At 43.7% G+C, this 23,103-nt stretch overlaps 1 protein-coding gene across 1 annotated transcript; it reads right to left on the bottom strand.

The window, feature by feature from the left end:
* Nucleotides 1-14,470: 14,470 nt before the first annotated feature.
* LOC8043579 lies at nucleotides 14,471-21,958 on the bottom strand. The gene is made up of 5 exons (XM_002400050.5): nucleotides 21,830-21,958; nucleotides 21,080-21,141; nucleotides 20,502-20,588; nucleotides 17,798-17,824; nucleotides 14,471-14,615 (listed from the first exon to the last, which is right to left on the bottom strand). The coding sequence occupies exons 1-5, from the start codon at nucleotides 21,897-21,899 to the stop codon at nucleotides 14,562-14,564; spliced, it is 300 nt and encodes a 99-aa protein (XP_002400094.3). The 5' UTR covers nucleotides 21,900-21,958; the 3' UTR covers nucleotides 14,471-14,561.
* Nucleotides 21,959-23,103: the final 1,145 nt, after the last annotated feature.

Raw genomic sequence — 23,103 nt, forward strand, 5'->3', positions numbered from 1 at the left:
AAAGGTGACCTTGTGGAGCTGTTTCTCATCTGACTGCAACAAATCCCCTCCTCGCCCTTTCGCGTGCAATACATCCACAATATTGCTCCTACGGGTCAATCATCGTGTAACGTGCACTAGCTCGTATAAAGGCGGAATTCAGTCAATTATGTAACTGTCTATCAAACGTTAAACTTTACGGTTGACGTTAAACCTGCAACGCATTGAGATCGTAGAAGACGTTTCTATTGACTCGATATGCCAACACGCCTTGCCCTCAATAAAACCAGAGGTTTGGGCGCTGCTGCAATTGGCACGATCACTGCTCGTACTTCCGCGTTGCCGCAATACACGGGTTCATAGGATGGGGAAAGGATACATAAGAAAATGGAGTTCCGATGAACAAGGCCGTTCCTCGATGAGAGTCTCTGGCCATTGCCTTTGGCCGGCTTAAGATCCGGCTTTTGAACGGGCCTTGCAAAAATTTAACGGGGATCTTGCAGGGATTGTTGCATGTGTCACCTGCTGTGAATTTTTCAGCCTGCGGAAAAATCATATTTCCTTCGTGTGATCGACCAATACTTATGATGTGAGTCAATCGGTCCGTACAAACAACGTTTGCTGGAAACAAACATTTTCGGAGTGCTGGGTCTCTGTATGCGCCCATTTCGCTTCCGGCAGAGGGTCGCCTGTCGATGAGCAGACTCCGTATCCCCTCCAAGAAAAGCAGTAAGGCCAAAATCTGCGCATGCGGAAAAGCCGGGATCTCTTAAAGGACAAACGCAACGGGAAAAAAAAAACTTTTTTTATCAGTTTAGAAGAAGAAGAAAACGTTGTAAAACGAATTTACAACGAAGAAAACAATTAGAGCTATATTTACGGCGTAAAACGAATTTGTATTTGGCACCCGTGAGAGCCACCGCGGGTCACGGGGGAGGCCAGTGTGCCGTCGCACTGAGCCGCCGTTGCCTCGACCGTCAGAGCCTCCACCGTTGCCTCGACCGTCGGAGCATGCTGAGTGTGGTGCGCCGTCGGTTCAACGCGTTTCTCCACGCCGCCGCCGCCGCCACCGCCGCGCAAGTTCGTCTGCTCCGGGGCGCCGCCGCCGTCATCTGACCGGCGCACGGGTCTATCATATCTGCTTGCGCTTCTTCGGGAGCTTCCCTTGGGCTCTGAAAGTTACATAGTAATCTTCGTTTTTTGTTGCACTTCAAACGAAGATGAATAAGTAACTTTTAGAGACCATAGGAAACTTCCGAAAGAGCGGACACACCACGGGGTGAAAGATACACAGACAATGACAACTGTCAAACCATCTAAAGAGCCAATTTTAAACTCTTAATTTCGGTTTAAACGCGAATATTGAAATACAAAAAGTGGCTTTATGCATCTCACTCCAACCCCGACAGCCGGCGTTCTTACCTACAACCCACAGTTCACATCGATGGCGCGAAGCAGACTACAATCGGCAACATTTGCCATCTCACTGCGCTAACTCATCGGAGTCGCGAGTTGTACTCTCCCGTGTCTTGTTCAACCCCGCGACTGGCAGCCGCCTGTCGCGGGCCCCACACCATGTACCCATCGTGGGCGGCGCCAGGTCATGAATGCAACATGATTATACGCCCTCTCGGGCGATACGACTTTAGTTCGGTTCACGTTATTAGTCTTGGAGTTATAACGTCGAAATATATCCCCCTGCAAACATTATATATATTTTTAATGATACTCGTACTTGTCTTGAATTTAAAGACATATTCACGACAAATATGGTTTTGGGGAACGCATAACCGGTAATACTTTAGCGCAATACTTTTTAGGATACCCTTCAATAATGAATCAACTCTATCTCGCCAAAATAAAGAACACCCTGCAATGAGGGTTATACCGTATCGAATGCAACTATAAGCCAAAGCATGTGTGATTATCTTCCGGACAGAAAAAGGCATGAACATTTCAACGTTGTAAAAACAGCACGAAACACTTCTTAACCGTTTACACAAGTACATCATATGCGTAGACCACGATAAATAGCTATCAAAATGGATCCCTAAGTACTTTACTGAATTGACATACTGAAGAGGAAGGCAATCACATGACATGCAACTAGAAGTGTGAAGAGCTACAGTAGCTGATAGTTCGACCTTTTTTTTTTTTTTTGTGTGTGTGTGGCTTTTTAAAACAAACTAGCTTCGTCTTCGAGGAATTCACTCTGACTAAGTTTCACTGAAACCAATCCATTGCAAGAAGAAGTTCTTTTTGTAATTTTTAATAGCCACATCATAATTCGCATCGCTTGAAACCACAAGCGTATCGTCCGCGTATTTAAATACTCGACACTCAGAAATGCCGGAGGGAAAATCATTCACGTATCAATTAAATAATAAAGGCGACAAAACTGAGCCTTGTGGCACCCCGGCCGTAAGGCAAGCTCTACTGCTCTAGAGCTCTCTAAAAGTCACAACCTGGGATCGTCCTGAACAGTACCCTTTTAGAATCGAAAGAAAAGGGCCCCTGAAACCGAGTCTGTACAATTTGTGAAAAAGAATTTCGTGATTTATGCTATCAAAAGCTTGAGATACATTCAAGAAGGCTGCACAAGTTAGCATATTATTATCAAAACCTGCGTGTAAGCAGTCGCTGAGATTTTCCAAAAGAGCCCGCGTTCCTCGTTCCGCAACGAAGCCGTACTGGTGAGCAGACAGTAAAACAAACCGTTCTACGAAACTAGTAATTATTTTTTAAAGATGTTTCTCCAGAATTTGTGAAAGGCATGGTAATATTGATATTGGACGATAGCTTTTAACATCGTCCACTTTCACTCCTTTATACAATGGCTTAACAATGGCGGTTTTCATTGCTGTCGGCCAATCTCCAGTGTCAATGATACTGTTCAAGATTGCGATGAGTGTAGGTTTAAGCATTCCAAAGTTCCTTCGGAGATCGCGCATCCGGATCTCCTCAAAACCTCGGGACTTCCTTTTCTTGAAAGAAAATAAATAATCACGTAGGTTCCTTTCCGATATTGGAGGAAGAAAAGCTGAGACTTCATTATATTTATGCAAGGTAATGTCAGTAGCGTCATTACGTGGCTGGAGTGCCCTGGATGTGCGAGAAAATGAGGCGTTGAATTCGTCAATTGTTTTCCGTGTAGCAGGCGCAAAAGATTTGTCTATCATATCGTCAATAGAACGTTTTTTGTCCTACCTGGAACCCGATTTGCCCACTCCCATGTTTTTGCGGTATCGAAACGATGCCTTTGAAATTCCCCCTTGAAATGTTTGCGTTTGGAAGAACGGAGCAGGGCGGCCGCTTTTTTCCTGGCTATTTTCATTTCGTCTTTTAAACTTAAATTACCTGGCGAACGTTTACAGCGTCTCCAGAGAAAATCTTTATACTTTATAGCACCTAAAATGCCAGACGTGATCCATTCATGATCCTCATCTGCGCCTTTTAATGATTACTTTTTTTTTTTTTGCACGAAGATGAAAATTGCGAGAATAGGTCTACTATTGTATCGTTTAGACTTGGTGCTTTCACCGAAGTTAGAAGACCATCCCAGTCGTAGTCATTCACTTTGTTATCGAACTGCGCCTGACCAATAATAGTTATTTCTCTTTTCGTAGTGCTCAAGCCTCTCCCTTTGAAGTTAGGTTTTGCCTGGCAGGCTATGTAATAATGATTTGCCAATTTTTCTGAAATCACAGCCGCTTTCACGGTGCTGTCGAAAATCCTGAGGTTAATATGGTCAATACAAGAAGTAACAAAATTGTCGCCTAAAAATTCCTCCCGTGTCGGTGCCTGTATAACACTGTCGATACCGTGGGTCGCCAATAATTTTAGATAATCACACACTACATGACGCGAGGAATCCATTATATTTATATTAAAGTCGCCTAACAAACACAACTGCCCCGCCGGGCTGCATTCCGATAGAGCTGTAGATAGTTCTTCTAAAAACAAATTCGCGTTGCTGGGCGGGGGGCGATAGATGGCAATCAAAATGAGAGAAAAATCTTGGCAGCTAATCTCCAGACCTACGTCTTCCGCATTCGCCATTGTTATCGCGATATTAGTTGAGAACCAACTACTTTTTAAGTACACGCATATTCCCCCTCCTTTTCCCAACCTTCTTGTTGGGAAGGGGAGGGGGAATATCTATGATAACTCAGGTTTCTAATCTGGAATAGAAACCTGAGTTATCATATCCTCAGTAGCATTTATTTCCGTAAGAATAAAAGCATCTATGACGGTGTCCAAATCTCGAACAGTAATCATCCTAGTGCTTTCGGATACTTCTAATGTTAACATGAAAAAAACTAAACGAAAACTTCGACGGCTCTTCAAAATTATTTTTAACTAACGAACAGCTCGGAAATTGAAAAAACAATCTATGGCTTGTACTTAAACAACTGTGTCCAAGTCTGCTACACGATTAATGCGCAGCACCTAGCGAGTTCTCGCTCTTCTTCACAAAAATCTTCCCGTTCTTCACCACGTGAACTTATATTGGTTTTGCTTTGCTCGTTCTCTGACCATCTAGAACAGCTCTCAGTTTTGTCTCGTGAGATTGTCGTTGAAAAAGAGCCTAGGTGTGTCTGCTGTTCGCGCGAGATCACGCAGTTTGCCACGGGCGTGGAGCCAGCAATCCTTTAGTTCACGTGAGCTGAGCTTAACCAGAACTATTGGGAGTGACCCCGGCTTAGCAGAAAGACGGTGGGCTGCTTGGATATCCGAATCTTTGAAATTAGATATTCCAAGTTTGATTGCCAAGTCGCTTAGAAGTCGTTTCAGATTTTCTTCCGCAGTTTTGGGGAGCCCGTGAATTTCCAAGTTCACCAGGCGACCGTATTGTGCAGAATAGTTGATTTGCTCCTTCAATGCTTGAATCGTTTCTGCTTGGCCTTTTACAGCCGCTCTTAATTCCCCGCGTTCTTTTTTGAGGTCAGATATCTTAGTTTCGTTTTCTGTTGCGGTTTCTAGCACAGAGTTATAGTTTGCCGTCAGCCCGTCCACCTTGTTATCCATCTCTTGCAAGCTTACTTCTAATCTCTCCACTGTAGGTTTCAGCGTCAAGACCTCATCCACCTTTGCCAGAAGTGAGAGAACAGAGTCTATGCTGGTTTTCATTGCCAACAGCAGATCAAGTTTCTGCCCAAAGGCTTGCATCTGGTCCTCCACGGCTGATGGGTTGGCTGGCGACGCGCTCAGCGATGAATTTGCTCCGCTCTGAGAACCACTCCTGTTATCTTGTGTACGACAGGTATTACATCGCCCCTTATCGCGCTTTACCTGTCCCATGTTTTTATAGGAGGTTACGGTGATACCGGCGCAAGCCTGGCCCAAGTGATAGCCATTCTTACAAACTGAGCACGACATAAACATTTGATCGTCGGCGATACCTCCCAGACATGCTACGCACTCCGCTCTACCAGACATCTGAACAACAATAGCAGGTACAACACTTCAGTCGGTGGCAGAAAATAACAAGCTAAAACATGGTTACGAATGCACTCTCACCTGATGAAAGAAAGTACAAGAGCGTGAGATGAGCTTGTTTCAAGCGCTTAGCCACCGAAAGCACCGACTGCTGGTTGAAGCCGGCTTTTAAGTCTTCTTGGGTGGCACCACGAGCATGCGCTGTTGAAGACCCTTGTGCGGCGATGTTCAGTGGGCGTGAAAGAAGTCAGCCGATGCCCGTGCGCTGACGCCGCCCTAGGTTGTCACCTTCGAAGCCAGATCACCCCGGAGTGATGCAGCACCAAAATGAAGCGGCTGATGAAAGAAAGTACGAGAGGTTGATGAACTCATTGTCAAACTGAAGACCTGATGACAGAGAGTTCAAATCAATATTCGGAAAATTTTAAGTCGCCGAATAGGATGACCGACGAATTTGGTTTCAGGTTACTAAAGATGAACGAGAAAGAGTCATAAAGTTCGCTTATGAAACTTGCGTTATGATCGGGTGCTTTGTAACAAACATCAATCAAGATATCGGAAGATTGAGAATAAAGTTGAAGCCATGCCATCTCAAGCATACCTGGAACATTAACTTGTGACGCACTAATATGATTCTGGATAGCGATTAGGACACCGCCACCTCTCTTAGATAGTCTGTCGCATCTGTGTAAGGTATAATTCATTAAGGGGTGGAGCACTTCTGGGTACATAATTTCGGGTTTCAGCCAGTTTTCTGTCAGAATGACGAGGTCGGCAGTGCGTGATTCAATTAGTGATAATAGGTCGTACCGGTTTCTTAAAGCACTTATATTTGTAAAAACGACAGAACATGACTTGGTGTTTCTGCGTACTCGGGAAGACTGGGGTGGGCGGCGGCGTGTAGACAGCTCCTATGGCTTTTTTTTCTTCATATATACAGTTTTTTTGCAAAGTCGTAGCAAAATGTTTTGTTATCAATCACTCACCTGTGCAAGCGCATCTTCAACTGCTCCTTGTTGTTTCGCAAATTGAATCAGCTTTCACCGTGTCTAGCGCACAGCTGGTGAAAAGTTTTCTGATAGTCTATAGACGACTATGAATAGTACAATCGGTAGTTTTCCGATAGTCGACTATCGATAGCGCTATATATAGTTTTACTATAGTCGGCTAGAGAGATCACTTTCAAATGTTTTTTTCGATAATGCAACTTACATACTATTTGAAGGTATACTATGTATATAGTTTTTGGAAAGCACTATTGATAGTTTTTGCAGAAGTATACTGTTGATAGCTTCTTCATGATTTACTGCCGCTTTTTTTACAGTCAAATTGTATCGCTTTTTTCATAGTCTTTTATGCATTTTTTATTGTTCCTTCATAAACGTGCTTAAGGTTCGAGTCGCGAAATCTTATAATCTTGAAAATATTTTCTAGGTTGCCTTTGGCATTCTTAATTGACTTTTTTCAATTACTATTAGTAACTTTACTAACATCTATTATAAATGGTACATTATATAATTTCAATAATCGAGTGCCGAGAGCATGCAATCGATAGTTTTGCACTAGTCGACCATCGATAGCGTCATCGATGTTTTTACAGTACTCTGCTACAGATGTATCGATAGTTTGGCTACACATGTACCGACAGTCAACCGCAGCGAAAGCATATTATCGATATTTTTATAATAGTATACTATTGACAGTACAGGGTTTCAATATATCGTGTTCGTGCTATGATAACAATACGATACGATCAGAGCAAAAGAACGATCTGCTGAAAATATAGAAATCCACCTGTTCACAGACTGCACTGAGGTGAAGTCCCTAGTTGGTGTTCACTGGTGGAAAAAAATTACATCGATGGGATTTACACCGAGGCCCTTAAGCGCCTTATCGGCCCGCCAACGAGACGTAGCGTCGCGCACGCCATCAAGAGGAGTTGCACGACCCAACAAGGAGGTGCCGGGACCGCCGTAACGATAGGATATCCAATCGTTACGGCGGGCACCTCCGGCAACGAGCGGACCCACGAGCTCGCGAGCGAGGCTTCATAACACCGCTCTTGGCACGGGGACCCAACGCGGCTGGCACCCTTCCAAAGACCCTGATGAGTAGCGCTGGAGCCACCACCAACGAAGACGGCAGGGCCTGTTTCTTACAATCATAACTCGGCAAAACTCACTCATCAGGGCCTTCACTCACCCTCACTTACCCTTATCTTCACAGGTGAGATGAGGGTGGGTGAGTTTCTGAACCAAGAAAATGCATGAGTGTAAGGCTAGAGAGGACCGTGAGGTCGTGAGGGGTGGAGGGCCTTGAGACCGTGAGGGCTGTGAGGGCTGTGAGGACCGTGAGTGCGTGAGGGGTATAAGGGCCTCGAAACTTAGTGAGGGGAAGGGCTAAGGTGAGTGTGACTGTGAGAATGAGGGTGTGTGAGGGGCTGAGCGTGAGTGAGGGGCTGAGGGTAAGTCTAGATGTGAGAGTGGGGGTGAGTGAGGGGCTTAGGTAAGTGTGGCTGTGGGGGTGAGGGTGAGTGAGGGCAATTTAAAATGCCGACCTGCCCATAATGAACTCATCAGTTTATGTGTTCATTGAATTTGGAAATGTAGTGTGAAACCTGAATTGATGCGTAGGTTACGTAACGTCAGTTCACGTTTTTATGTTTTTCTGCTAAATTCAGCGGGGAAATACACGGACAGACTGACGGACGGCAGGACGGGCAAATTTCTGGGGTTACTGGGCATCGCGGCACGAAAGTTGCAATCTTAATCTCTTTCTCCAGTCATTGTTGTTAGGGGAGGGGGCTCACGGAGAAGTTAATCCTCTGGCTCTTGTACCCCACAAGAGGCAGCGGTGCCAGCGGTGTTTAACTGCAGCGTCTTGAGATCCTCCAGGAACTCTTCCTTCTGAAGATGGGGCAAGGATGGAAAGTCTTCTCCCTTTAACCCTCGCTGCTTGGACTTTAGGCCGCTTGCCTGAGCGCCCTTCTGAAGCCCCGCGCCCCGCGGTGGTGCAGGCCTATTTTTGCATTAAAACACTTGTCTTAACGAAAACCCGGCAGTGTCTGTCGGTTTGACAGCGCCGGGGACAGGAGGTGAAGAAGGGAGAAAGAAAGAGGGTGACTCGTGTGACGCTCCAATTAATTCAAAGTGCTGACGCCAGCACGCGCCCCCTCCCTCCCCTCTCCCCCCGCCGCTGACTAACTGACAGACACCGCCGTGTTTTCGTCAAAACGAGAGTTGCCATTTTCAACAAGGGAGCGTCGCACAGCTGGCCCGGAGCCAAAGAGGAGGAGGCGCCGCGGTGCGGTGGAATGTGGGCGTGCTCGGTTGACGCTCTGCAGTCGGCGGATGTTCTTCACTTTAAGTTTCCGCGTGCGGCCTGTGATGTGTGTGTGTAATTAAAACGATGGATGCGGTTCCCTCTACGAGTAATATTGATGCGGTTCCTTCCTTGAGTGGTATGGATGTGGTTCTTTCCACGGGTGATATGGATGACCGTATCAAAGGGCGTCGTGTACTCTGACAGGAGGAATACAAAAAGAAGGTAAAAAAATTAAAGGAAGATCCATTGGTTGGTTATAGAAAATGCGTTAGCGTGACCCTTGGGAAACGCTAGACACGTCCTCATTTAAGAAACGCTAGCACTGACCCCGTAACTAGGTTAAAAAGAGGAAGCAAAAATAGAGGAAGCAAAAATAAAAGCCAGAGGAGAAATCTAAAAAAAAAAAAAAAGTAAAAAAAGTGAGGCAGTCAGCGTTAGCGTTTCCCAAAGGGGGACGTTGTTGTACAAGGGTCATGCTAACGCATTCCTTAAAAATCCACCAATAGATCTTCCTTTTTTCTTCGTGAGCACCTCATGTCACTCAGACCTATTCTTGTGGTCCGCGATGGCCGTTCCTGCGTCGTCTTTTGGGGATGTTTCATCAATGGCGTCCGGAACGGAGATGGTCATCGTTTTGTCGTCCTGTTCCCCTCCTGTTTGGATCTTCCCAATTGCTATAACGTCCCTGGCGCCTGCTTTTTTATCGACTTTTCGGGCCTGTGTCGGAGGTGCGGTGATGCTGGACCCTTGTGTGATCTCCTCCATATTGAAGTTGTCCAATTCTTTCTCACTGTCACACGGAATAAAACGGACAACAAAAAGAAGTAATATACACCATTTTTACGTTTTTACCGCAAAGCAGCCTTTGTTTCGTCACGATCTTAATGCAATTGTAAGTTACTATACTCCGTTTCACCTTACGTCCAAGCGCAGCGGATGTTACCCACCTTCGGGGCCAATTCAAGGCCGTGTAACTACACGGCCTACACCCCCCTACACTTAGCAGCGCCCTATACGACAAGTGACTCTGAGTTCCAGTTTCAGGAAACTAGCACACATATTTTATATATTTTTATTCGAATGAGGTCACTGACAACTAGAGCAATCGGTCGCACACTAAAAAAGAAGAGAAACTATATATGGCATTTTACATACAGCGTACAAAGAGTTATCATATTAGAGACTAACGATTCGAGAAAAGGGGATGCAGTGTAAAGTTTTACTTTCCGGTATAATTTATATTTAAAATAAAAGAAACAAATTTACTTCCACACACAAAAATAAAGATAAAAGACTAAAGTTGTTTAGGTTAGTTATGTATTTCCGGGGACAAACCACTTCAGGTGAGCGATGCCACCGCGCCGGACTGTAAGAGCTTCGATACTCTCGGTGTACGAATGGATCGTGGCAAGCCGAATATTTTATTCTGCGCGTGGATAACGTTTCGTGATTCTCATATGGTGATCAGATAAAGAATATAAGCTATCACCAAGTAAAATAAAAGGTTCAATGCCCTGCAAAAAAAAACTGATAAATAAGATGTCCCTGCATTCTAAATGAGCAGTCCTTGGGGCATCAAATTCGGCACTTTACACTAAGGCTTTCCTCAATGTACCCATTTAATAAAGTTTCTTCTAACCTTATCCGACTGTCCGTGCTACATATATGTCACAGATTCCTTCTGTTGATGAATTGCACAGCCGCCATGCGTGCCAAGACTCAATGCCAGGAAAGACGTGCACCGTCAGCCACTTTTTTTTTTTTTTTTTTTTTGACGATACCGAGCAAGTTTATTTTCATCCAGATAAGCAAGATGTACCCAGTTTCTTAATTAGAACGCTCACTATTGTCCTGGCCGTCTGAATTCCGTTTAATGAACGTTCTCTCAGGTTGTTTAGCGTGGCCTGGTGCTTCACGAGTCCGCCAACTCCGTCGCACGTATTTCCCCATGTCCAGATGCAAAAAATAACCACTGGGCTTGTGGGCAATCATTTTGTGCAGACTGGTGAAGCTGGTAGCGATTCTTAAAATGACTGGCGGCCCCGTCATTTAGGTACGTTACTTGCGAGTATACCGCGACGTTGTCTTCAACCCACTCTTTCACTTTTTCTAGAGCCAAGCACGTGAGAGCGACGTCGTCACACAGGTCCTCTCTGATGATAGCAACGTTTTTTTGTAGATTTTCTTGTCGTCACTACACATGCAAATATCATAACTTTTTTTTTTTTCAATGGTATGCTTTAACTTTGTCAGGAAGTACGATTGTTCAGTTTACAGCAAAGTCAGAATGAAAGACAATGCTCCCGCGTTACATGCAGCTGCTTTTCATCGTAGATCGCTTTACCTTGCGTTTTCCGGATATGGTTGTGAAATATCCAACTTTCAACCGTTACTTGAACGATTTTTAAAAAAGTCTCAAGATCCATTTTTCTTTTTTTTTTTCCAAGGTTGCGGGACTCTCATGTTATAATCACAATCTCTTCATCCTCTGTGATATGAAGTTTTTCGAGTGCAAGAGACTGGCCTTTTGGGCAGTGATCACAGTCTCCTTAAAGACACAGACTTCTTAGTGGGTCGCACAGAAATGCCGAGTTCATTTCACCAGTGTTGAATGTTGAGCCTGTAACCTTTTGTACAGCGGCAATACAAAGGTAATAATTGGCGCAGTGCACACAAACGCACACTTCCTGGGGTGGAATACATTTGACCCATCTAGGGCGCAAGGAATAAAATTTAGTTAGCCCAACGCCGGAATCAGGATGCTTGTCTTTGTATACACGAAAGGCCTCTCGGAGTGAGCTTGTCAGGAAGCGCTTTGGCACGAATGTTTTCTCCCCGTCGAGCATGACAGAGATCACGTCCCTCTGGTTGGGACTTTGGCGCGAACACTGCAGCTCGTCTTTCGTGACGTACTTTAGGGCAGCAGACACGTTCTCAGGTCTCACTTTGCGCCTCGTGTAAGGATCCGGCTCATTCCACACGCCATGTTTTCCCTTACCTAAAACGTAAACACTGTCGCCATGCTAACCTTTTCTAGGTTAACGTGGCGACAGTCTTTACGCTCTATTGCATTTAGGCGGTGCTCGAGTATTTTGGGGCTCTGCTCTCTGTCGGTGTACCTCTTTGTGTCTGACGTTATCGCCCGGAAGCCAGCGAGCGGGATGGCGACAGGCGCGACTCATCACTAAACAGGCATCGGCGGTCATATTTTGCTGGTTGAAGCGAGCCCCCTCATTCCTATCAGCGAGCGTGGAAATGCGAAAAAAGATTGTATCGGCTGTTTTGCCAAAACTAGCGACGAGTGTCGCCTGCTACTTCCGTCAACTATTACGCCATAATCGTGATCTTCGCGAGGAAATGATTGATGCTATACTTCGTTCCAGCTTCGGTCCAGACGCAGCCGATGTTACAAGCGCGAGCATGTGGCCCAGAACAGTGCTTGCACTGCACGAGCGCGCGTGCTTGGCAGGGATGCTGAAAGCCCGGAGCTCGCGCTTGTAGCTTTGGCTGCGTCTGGACCGAAGCTGAAACGAAGTATAGCCACAGAACAATATCACGCAGAAAGGGAATGCTTGAATATGTTTTTATTCTAGATGTGTCTGGGATGTATGTAAGAGAGGAAGATAGAGATAGCGGGTAAGAGAGAGGAGCATATAGTGCCGTAGGAAAATAAAGTAAACAGAGTTCACAGTGGCCGATGGCTGCAGGATATTTCCTCGGATCACTAGTTCGTAATATGATAGCTCTTTGTACACAGTAGTTTCTCCGCAATTTTAGTGGGTGAACGATTGCTACAGTTATCAATAACCTCATCTGAATAAAAATATATAAAATAGGTGTTTTAGGTTTATGAAACTGGAACTTAGAGTCACTCTTGTATAGGGCACTGCTAAGTGTAGGCTTTAAAAAAGGACCCTACTTTGGAAAGTTGTTTCTTCTTTCTCCATAAAATAATGCAACATGTTTTTAATAAAAATGAATGCCAAAATAGAGTATAACAGGGTACCCAAATATTAAAAAAATGAAGGTGGTGTGTTTTTTTTTTTTTTTTATATGCATCGGAATTTTTCGTTGTTTGATTTTTCCCCATGTTTGCCTAAATATATCCCGACTATCCTATCACTCAGATGCCGCATTTATTTTTTTTTTTAATAATAGACACATATAATTAGAATACTATCTGCAATTATATAATACTGATTAAATCGTTTCATGAGATACAGGCCTCCAAATTTTGCCATTTTTCGTTCGAGCAGGCATGTTTGGCAATTAAAAAAAAAATATATATATATATATGTATATATATATATATATATATATATATAGCAAGTGGTACCGGTCAATCTATATTACAAGCAAGCTGTGCCCATAGTCTGCGTATAAAAAGTATAAAAATTCTCCTAATATTATCATTTTAGTTATTCACTCTCAAACGTGCCCCCTTCATCAGTGCGCGTGGCATCCGGGAAGCTGCAAATAGGTTGGTAAAAAAATGTACAGATCGCAGGAAGTACATGTATATATGTCATTCTCAATATGGCGACGTACCGCGGGCTAGACGACGCGATGGCGATGCACGACGGACATTGAACCGCTACTTCGGAGCTGTCGTTCGTGGTACCGGTCAATCTATCTTCAAGCGCAGAACATAGAGCAGAAGGGATGGAAGTGTGAAACAATCGTACGACGAACGGTACACGTAACTTCGCCGTTGTCGACGTCTGCTTCGCACGCCAGAGAAGCAGAGAAAACAAAAAACGCGGTCGGGTGTAGCCATGTGACTTCCGGCCATGAGCATCTGTGCTTGTGTTTCGGTTTCGAGCAATTGTGTTGTTGCTGTTGTTGTTTGCTTTATTAAACAGATACGTGACTCTGTAGCAAAATATTGATTGGGTAGTCTCCTAACATCATATTAAATAGCTTATAAAAAATTTAAAAACACATTTTGAAAGGTGTCAATGTATGTTCAAGTAATATGTTTCACTTGAAAATCAAGGCAGACCAACTAAGGTAACTGCAGATATTTTAAAAATTACAGTATCAAAACCGGCTAAATGCGATATCAAAATATACTTTTAACGTAGATTACTTAATTATGATAAAATCCCACTTTAAATTAGGAATATGGGTTCTAAATGAAATGGTAAAAAGTCAGGTGGGCTGGTGAATTCCACAGAACGATAACAAAATGGACAATGCAACAAGTTTCAAACACAGCTTCTAGTTTATTTGAACAACGAACACTCTTATATATAAGGCAAGACCTTCTCCACTAGGTCACCGAATGCCGGATACTCAGACAGGTCCAAGAAGGTCGCCTGGCTGGCTGGCTAGTTGGTGCGAAAGGAGCGAGGCGCTATGAAATATTTTGGACCTGTCTGGGCGTCTGGCTTTCGGTGACGTAGTGGAGAGGAACTGCGTATTTATTGGTGGAGATGGTCTTACCGTAAATATAAGAGCGTTCGTTGTTCATATAAAGTAGAAGCTGTGTTTGAGACTTGTTGTTTTGTCGGTTTTTTATCGCTCAGTGTCATTGGTTACTATGAAATAATATGTTCTAAACACGAATAATCACAGTATTTTTTTATTTAACTATATTTCATTAAAAAATGGCGGACATCTCCTATTTCAACAGCTCCCGTTTTTAATTGCTACATTGTTAAAATTATTTTGCTATCTTCCCCTAAACTTTAGGATGTCGCAGTTGTTAAAAACAGGCACACGCGCGTTGTTCATCCACTTTAAACGTTTATTAATAATCTCAATCAAATTGAAGTGGACGGTGAATCAAACACTGCCAGCCCAAGTTAGTCCTTTATCTAGGCAGTGGCGCACTCTCCGTAGGCAGTCTTCAAAGCCGCAAGCTCATCCGTCTAGAAAAAAAAAAGAGAAGCTGCGTTAACTTAGAAAGGTAAAGAAAATCATCACCAAACCTTTCAACTAAACTCCATCTTATCGCTAATTGCAGTAAGGTGATAACAGCCAGGTATATATTGCCAGATCATCATAGCAACACACTAATCTCGACGTGAAACGCTACCCATTCATGTTGTTATCAGACAAACTACATTTAGGAGAAATTTGTATTCGACTCTTTGGACTTTTATCTCTACTCCTTGCAATAGATTCTAGAGGAATTTGTTTGAGATAAGTACAGAGATGAATATGTGGCACTCCAAAATCTTTCTCCCGCACTAAGGGTTCGGCTTTATTTGAATGCACTTAGCTTAAAAGACGGCACTTTCCAACACAGAATGCGAAGAGCCTTCTTGCGTGCTTATTTCAGGCATGAGAAATATAAAAATGAACGGTGTTACACGAAGAGCCTTTACCTTTATTTTCTGACGCTGTAAAGCGCAAGTGGTTTTTCTGTTTTTATCTTGTGTACATTTTTTTTATAATGGGTACACGTTTTACACCTTTGTGTCCCATATTTTTCATTCGTGGTCTATAGGTGATACGTTGATACTTTTAAAGATGCTACTTTTAACGCGAGAGTGTTAAGGAGCTCGGGTCGCAGAAAAGTCGGCGTTGGTGGCGCGCGCTTATATCAACGACTGGTCCATAGGGTCATGACGTTATAGCCATATGACCTCGCGCGGAAATTTCAAACAACCCACAATGAACACGTCAAACGTGACATCACGCATGTGATGAAAGTGATTAAAACACCCTGACGAGTAATGCGAAATAATGGTCACCATGTGTCTCAAATGATTTTAGATTTTCCTTAAAGAAAATTTTAAACAATTTTTTTAAGGCCAATTTGACCCCACGATTCTTCGGTTGCGAGTCCGACACGTTACCGACTCGGCCACGCAACGAACTCTTGTATGGCTTGGGAACCAGCAGGAGTTTATTGAGAGTTTTAGAGTAGGGAGCCCCAACTCTTGGGTTCGCCTAAGAAGTTACGGACCCAAACGCTACAAGGTTGGCGTCGAAGGCTTATGGAATAGGGGTTTCGCAACGCAGCGCTGCTCGCTTACGTTTCCCGCTCGCAGCACCAATGAGGCTAACGAGCATAATAATAAAAAAGGGGAAAAAAACGTAAAATATATCCGTTTATCGAGTACTTTTTTTTTACAATGATAGTTAAGGTAAAACCAAATGGAGCCAGCTGAAACAAAACACAATCTAAAATCAATATAAATGTTGTTGGCTCTATTCAACCAAAACAATTCAATCTATACCACTTTATTTTGGCACTCGTTCTCGGTTGTTGTTGTTTTTTTGTTTGTTTGTTTGTTTGTTTTTTGCGTTCATGGGAGACCGTCTGTGGCCGAACATTTAGGCCTCAAACTCTGCCGAAACGGAGATTAACGCAAGCGAGCATACTGTGCGAGCAGCTGTTCTATTTAGATCTGATCTGGAGCGACTTCGAAGCACTGCACGAGTTGTTTTTAAGCTGCAGGTGTCGTGTGTCGTGCCATGAATGAAATCTACTCGGAACATCGGAGTAGCGATAGGCTGCCATGTCAACGGTTACCGCGCCTCTTTAGGCTTAGGAACGGCCAGAATCGGGGACGTTCTTTAAAGTGGGGCGAGCCCACCACTCATTCTTTGTGATTGACGTGAGATAAAGCGAAACGAAAGCCTGTTGCCCCATTCACTGGTAATGAACGTGGCTAATACTGTAGCGACCATCACGAATTTGCTCCGAAGCGAGCGGAACGGGCGCCGCCATGTTTGCCGACGCAACCCGGCCCCAAGCAAAGACGGGAGATGGGGGCCCCGCGCAATTTCACAAATATTGCGTTAAAGGCGAGCGCCAACCCAAAACCTAAAACAGAGTTTGGGTTCGGCGCATGCGAAGTGGTGAGCTCCTATATCTTTGGGACCCCCAGCTTTGGGGCCCACTATTCTAAAACTCCGTCTCTTCCCCTAGCGCGTTCCACTCTGATGTACGTTTCGCTAGTGCGTTCCACTAAAGCATCGTACCGGCGTGCAGTCATGTATCACTACTGCGTGGAGCAGGGTAAAGACCCCAGGCTAGCGGTTGTACTGCACTGGCTAAATTGTTCATCAAACAGCGAGTGACTCGTCGCAACTTTGAAATGGTTGACCAACTACACGCTGTATAAATATCCACACAACCCCCAATTATTTTTCCACTCTTAAAGAAGAAAACTTAGGCACATTCGAAAGGTTTTATTGTTTTGTTTTGTTTTTTTACTTTTTTCTGATTTTTTATAATGGGCGCTATTTTTTCTAGGTGTGTCTTTGTGTCTTGTTATGTACCTTAGTGTGATGCATTTATATATGTTAATGACGACAGATATGGTTTTATGTGTTCCCTATGTACATTTCTTTCGTGTGCACAAATGCGATATATTTGTTTCTTTTGAGCGAATGTGGTTCCTTGAGTAACAAAGTCAGCTTTTTTTTTCTTTTTTTTTTTACTGCACTTATACCCAAAGTTTTCCACCCCCTTCCTTTGCTATTGGATTTTGCCACACCCCCCCTCCCTCCCTGTTGGACCTTAATGCCTCACCAGGCGACACGGTAGCCTTTCGCACCAAGGGCCATTTCAAGGGCCCTTTGAAAAAGAAATGAACTAAACTTCATTGTATTGAGACAAATAGTTATTGGAGGAACTTTAAACGCGCTTTGATATAACATATGGGCACTGGGCAATATATGACTGTGGGGTTTAAAGTCGCGAGATACATAAGGGATACACAAAGCAGATCCAGTATCGCTGGTGTGACGTAAAACAAATGTAGCAGGATCATTTTGTCAGTCATCGCATGCTATCTCGAGTAGGGGTTCAATCAAACAAACTATGAAAACAAAATATTCTTTTTTTCTTTTCAATACAGGTATATTGAGAAACAGCTTGCGGCTCTTTGGCATACTACGTAATTACGAAGGACCCAAACACATCAAAATCAGTAGAGTCAAGCAAAATATAAAATCCAAACTCTACCCTGCATTTCATAAGATAATTTTTATCAGCCTCCCCCACGTTTGATACTTCTCCGTTAGAGTGACATGCATGAGAACCATTTAAAACCCGAAGTTCAAAAATAGTAAAAACAAAAGGGACGAAACTTACACTGAGCTCCTTCTTGAATACTTCCACCTGTTTAGAGAAAATCAAAAGCTGGTAAGAATAGCCTTTTTACAAACACTGTTTACAGAACCGCTTCTATCTTGCGTCCCAAATATAGGCCCGGCTCTTTAAATCAACCGCAAAAATCGGTTTCTTAACCTATCGCGTTCCGATTTTGTACAGCGTTGGCTACAGGTGGTGCATTTTTTTTTATAGAATTCGCAAAGAACGACCTTACCTGGGGAAAATGTAAAAAAAAAGGCTTAACTCCTATGGAAACGCAGCGAAGCCACCGGTCTTGGAACGAGAAGTCGCCCTATAGTTTGAAGACTGGTGGCTTCGCTGTGTTTCCATAGGAGTTGTGGTATTCTCGCTCACCGCTTGTCCGGAGGAAGGGGCCAAGTCATGATGGAGACATGTTCATTCTTCGAGCCCGGTGTTCGGTGGCTTTCGCCGCCATGGCTGAACTGTCCTGTCCCCCGTCACGCGCCTCGCGCTTTGGCCCCGCGCTCGTTTCTCGCGCGCCGTCCGCATCGTCGCCGAAGTTCTCGGTGTCCGAAATCCCCACATCTTCCCCCCCTTCTGGATTGCTCATGTATCACAAAATCAGCAAGCAGTTCATTACTCCAGACGTTTGCACCAACCCTACTTCGCGGGCCAGAACACCTCACAAATATGATTAACTTCATGTAGCCAATAACCGGGTCCACATCTTAAAATTAAGAAAAAGTGAGAATAACAAAGTATCTTTCTGCAATCCTGCTGGTCTCTCCCCAAACGAGCATCGTCAGTAGCGCCGCTTAACTTTAAAAAGTCTTCCAGCTCACACCCCGACTAGCTCGCGTGAAGAGAAAGAACGTACGTCAAAGCAGTCACTTTCGCTTTCTAATAAACACCGATATAAAATTAAGGGGAAAAGAGAGAATAACAAACGGTTTGCCTGTTTTCTGACCAGTCTCCCTCCCCCCAACCGAGCATTATCACTAGCGCCGCTTAACTTAAAAAGTCTTCCAGCTTGCACTACGACTAGATCGGGGGAAAAGGGAGAGCAAACGCAAACGCCAGCACTGTCGCTTTAAAATAAATTAAAATCCAGCGATAAGCCCTGCATTCTAGAGTCTTTCCAACCTCCTTGGCTGATGTGCCAAAAGCAATACAGGAAGAGCAAAGCGGGAGAACTGGACAGCTTAATCTCAAAGCGGATAATTGACGCCTCCCGTGATTGTCTCAATGTCTTCCTACTGGTTCTTGCCTCTCTCGAAGCCTCTCCTTGGCGTCTCTGATCTATTTAGCGTTGCTGTTAAGAGTGCTCCACCGAGACGGCGAAGCACAGTAGAAAGTGAACGTCCGCCGGGGCCATCATTTTGGAGATCGCGGCGCTCGCATTCAGGGGTCCCATGCGCAGCCGCCCGCGGACAGCTCGAAGATATTCGCTTCTCCTCTAGTGAAGTCTGGCAGGGCGTTCGACGGGCTGCACAACTGCTGCTGCTCGTAGCAGCCCGGGTATCTGGAGTAGGCCTTTCCAGCAGGGTCCCGCAGGACTTGCCTTGACCTGGCAGTGGCATCCAAGCAGGCGTCCATCGCGGATGATGTTAATCTCGTCCATCGTGGCTTTGTTTTACCGGGCCCCAGACAAGCAGCGAGCCCCACGTTGGTGCGCCATTTGTGGTATTCTCGCTCACCGCTTGTCCGGAGGAAGGGGCCAAGTCATGATGGAGACATGTTCAGTCTTCGAGCCCGGTGTTCGGTGGCTTTCGCCGCCATGGCTGAACTGTCCTGTCCCCCGTCACGCGCCTCGCGCTTTGGCCCCGCGCTCGTTTCTCGCGCGCCGTCCGCATCGTCGCCGAAGTTCTCGGTGTCCGAAATCCCCACAAAGTTAAGCCTTTTCTTTTTTTTTTTTTTTTACTTTTTCCCCAGGTAAGTTTGCTTTTTTCCGAATTTTATAAAAAAATTGCCCCACCTGTGGCCAACGCTGTACGAAATCGGAACGCGATAGGTTAAGAAACCGATTTTCGCGGTCGATTTAAAGAGCCTGGGCGCTATTTGGGACACGCGGTACCTTTAACTTTATTCTACGAACATAAATATTTTTTTGTGAATTGACAAACTGCTTTGTCACTGTTTTGTTCTATGCACAATATTACACTGAATTATATTATGCTGTTACAAATAAAAAATGTGATGGACGTAAAACCGAAAAAAAGGCATTTAATGGGGTCATCTTGTGCCTACAAACTTAATGGGAAAGCAGCCCGTTACCGCTGTTTCTATACACGCTGGAAGTTCCGGAATATTCCGAACCAGAACACACAATGGCAGTCAAGCATGAGCTGGAACTTTCAACAAGAGTACAAAAACATAAATAAACGAGCCGGTTCGGGCGGGGTTCGAACCCCGCCCGAACCGTCCTCGCGCGGCAGCCACGTCCGTGGTCCACGTACGCGGCAATGCCATTGTTCAGATCTCGCCACTCGTTCTTTCCGCATACCTCACTATATCTTAATTTTTATATCGCAAGAATGTTTAGATAGACTTTTTTATTATCAAATGAAATAAATTGAATATTATATAATCTCAAATGAAGTCATCTAAAGTGTAATGAATATGCTTCTTAATCACTGTACAATGTTTCGATTAAATTTTCTTTTCAAATATCTTTTCAATCCCGTCAAAGCTCCTGCGAATTCTTTTAGAAATCTCCACTTACATAGTCGGTGCCCTTATCACAGTGTTGGTTGACGAAGTCTAGAAGCGGCGATCCTTCGGTGTTTAAGGCGAGCAATTTGCCCTTCAGCTACAGTTGGAAAGAATCAAACAAAGAAACAAAATATCGTTAAATATAAACCAATTAAACATTTCCAAACGCTAGACAAAAAATTCGTAGGAATATCATAATCCATCGACCACCACTCGTAAGTTATTCAATATAGTATTTCAAATATCAATTACGTTTTAATGTGTTCAAATAAAGCAAACAAGAAAGCGTAGAATATCAACTATATAATTTTTCAGGAATTATTCTGCCGTGCTAACAAATCAATGTGTATCGTTGATGCACATTCCAAAACGTCTATACACAATTCTATAAAAAACGATTAGCCTTAAGTATAAGTCTAAAAAAATTTCGATATGCATAAGATGAAAGCATATAATCTCTCCTTAAGCAAGACCGCCGTAAAGTCGTTCGTTTCCCCCTTGTACCCTTCGTTCGTTGTACCCTTTGTTCGTTCCCTTGTACCCTTTGGCCCTTTGTACCTCAACCCTGAAACAAATCTTTAAGCTTACCTCAGTGGGTAACTTTTCACCCAAGCATTGAAGGGTAGTAATCCTCTTCTCAGCGTTCAGGGCTATTGAATAAATGTTAAAGATTTTTTTAAATTAAAATACAGCTTTGACTATTTTCCGCAACATGTTCTGTGTAATTAACGTCGGAAATATGTATTCGTTTACTGAAATAAATCCTTTACAGCGTTACGTATCGGGCGTCATTTTGTTTCTGTGAAAGTAGGAAAATAAATTATTAAAAATATTACTGCGGAAACAAACAAAAAATAAAATTAATGTTTTGCCGTAGAATATTTATTTACTCAGCAATAGTAACACGCGGTTGTTTCTCTGGAATTTTGTATCGGTAATATTGATAGCAAATAGCACGTGTAAGACTACCTGGTTCTACCTTGATATTGCATTAGTAAACTTCAAACATTTTGTTCCTTCAGAATTCTTACGGGATGATCATTGCACTCTTCTCTTAAATCTTCGTGATACGTACGCTGGACGTCACACGTGGCACGAAAACAATAGCGGCGTTTTATCTACGTTGCTTGGCACCCAGTAAGTAAAGGAAAACAAATTTTACGCCCATGGTTGATGCACGGTTTAATCCCTTTTCACGACAAAGATCAATTTCATTATCCCGTTTTATTTGTCAAAGCACAACAAAATGAGCAGGTTACACTTTCTTGTTGTTTATTTAGTCGCACTTTGTCCCTACATCGAAAAATAAAAAAGATATACATATATTGTCTTACTCACCGCAAAAGTCTCCGGCTTTCACTACCAGCACGGCGGCAAGCACCAAGCTGCACTGCAGAGCGATCTTCATAATGGCTCAAAAACGTAAGCTCGGGATCAGTAGGTAAAGCAAGGCTGATCTTCACGTTGCCAACTGCCAGCTGCGAACTTCATTCCAATTTATATACGCGAAAGACACTGCGTTATTCAATACTACAAAGAGCATCAATTTTCTCTAACGAGGAAACTTGAACAGGGAAACCAGCACTCTCTCCCAGTGCCAAACTTCCAGGTGGAAAGGTAGTAGGGCATTTGCATGCAATCGTCCACTTAATTCATGACACTAGTTACGTCGATAGAGAAGGAGAGCTCGCTGGCTAGCCACGATGGGAAAATAATATGATCGGCCTGCGGCTGTTCATGCAGTTCATTATTTCGTCCAAATGTACCGCACCTAAGTTCGAGGAAATGCGTTTCCACTCCTATCGCTAAAAAAACGTATCAGATAATGTTTCACCAATACGGAAATACAATGAAAATTAGCTTCGGCCGCGATTCCTAGAAGAGATGATGAAAAGAGCATTTTATGCGTGTTTTGTATGTTTCTAGCTTCCGTTGGCGTTGATGATGACACGACACTGGTCTAGTAATTTTGGTTTCCTTCTCGTCACGTGTTCAGATAGTGCTTCAGTTGTGCGAATACATGTCAAAGGTGACCTTGAGGAGCTCTTTCTTGTGTGACTGCAACACATTTCCACTCTTGCTAGACTCTTTTGATCATTCGTACGCAACCAACTCCCACTCTTTCCGCAAAGATGTCTGCGAGTAAAACGTTTTTCTATAATTTTCTTTCATTTTTGCGAACATGCTCATTAAAGTCAGTCCTCGCGGAACGTGTACCCTTCAATTTGTGGTAAATTTGGTTTTATTAAGATTGTTAATATATAATTATATATAATTTAGTATGCTAGCACCCACAAACACCTGTAATGGGAAGTTTTTAGGCTATCTGAATGGCTTTAAAAACATCTGAATACGAAAATAAACTGCTTTTGTAATTTTTAAAGAAATTACAACGCGAGTCGCAAGGACCTTTGGCTTTAGAAGGAACGGCATAAATGGGTTTCTTAACGTGTCGCGCTAGGATCTACCTCAAAAGTTTTTGAAGGTAGTTCAGCTTGTGCGCCAAAACTTTACTGAAGAGACTTATCTGAATAAGAAGCTAGTAAGAAAGAACTTGAAATTCCTACCTACGGCGTCACAGGCAGCACACTAATATTGGTCCTATATTCGTC

This window comes from Ixodes scapularis, unplaced genomic scaffold (assembly GCF_016920785.2).
Source record: "Ixodes scapularis isolate PalLabHiFi unplaced genomic scaffold, ASM1692078v2 PGA_scaffold3__209_contigs__length_174095766, whole genome shotgun sequence".
NCBI classification, from domain to species: Eukaryota; Metazoa; Arthropoda; class Arachnida; order Ixodida; family Ixodidae; genus Ixodes; species Ixodes scapularis.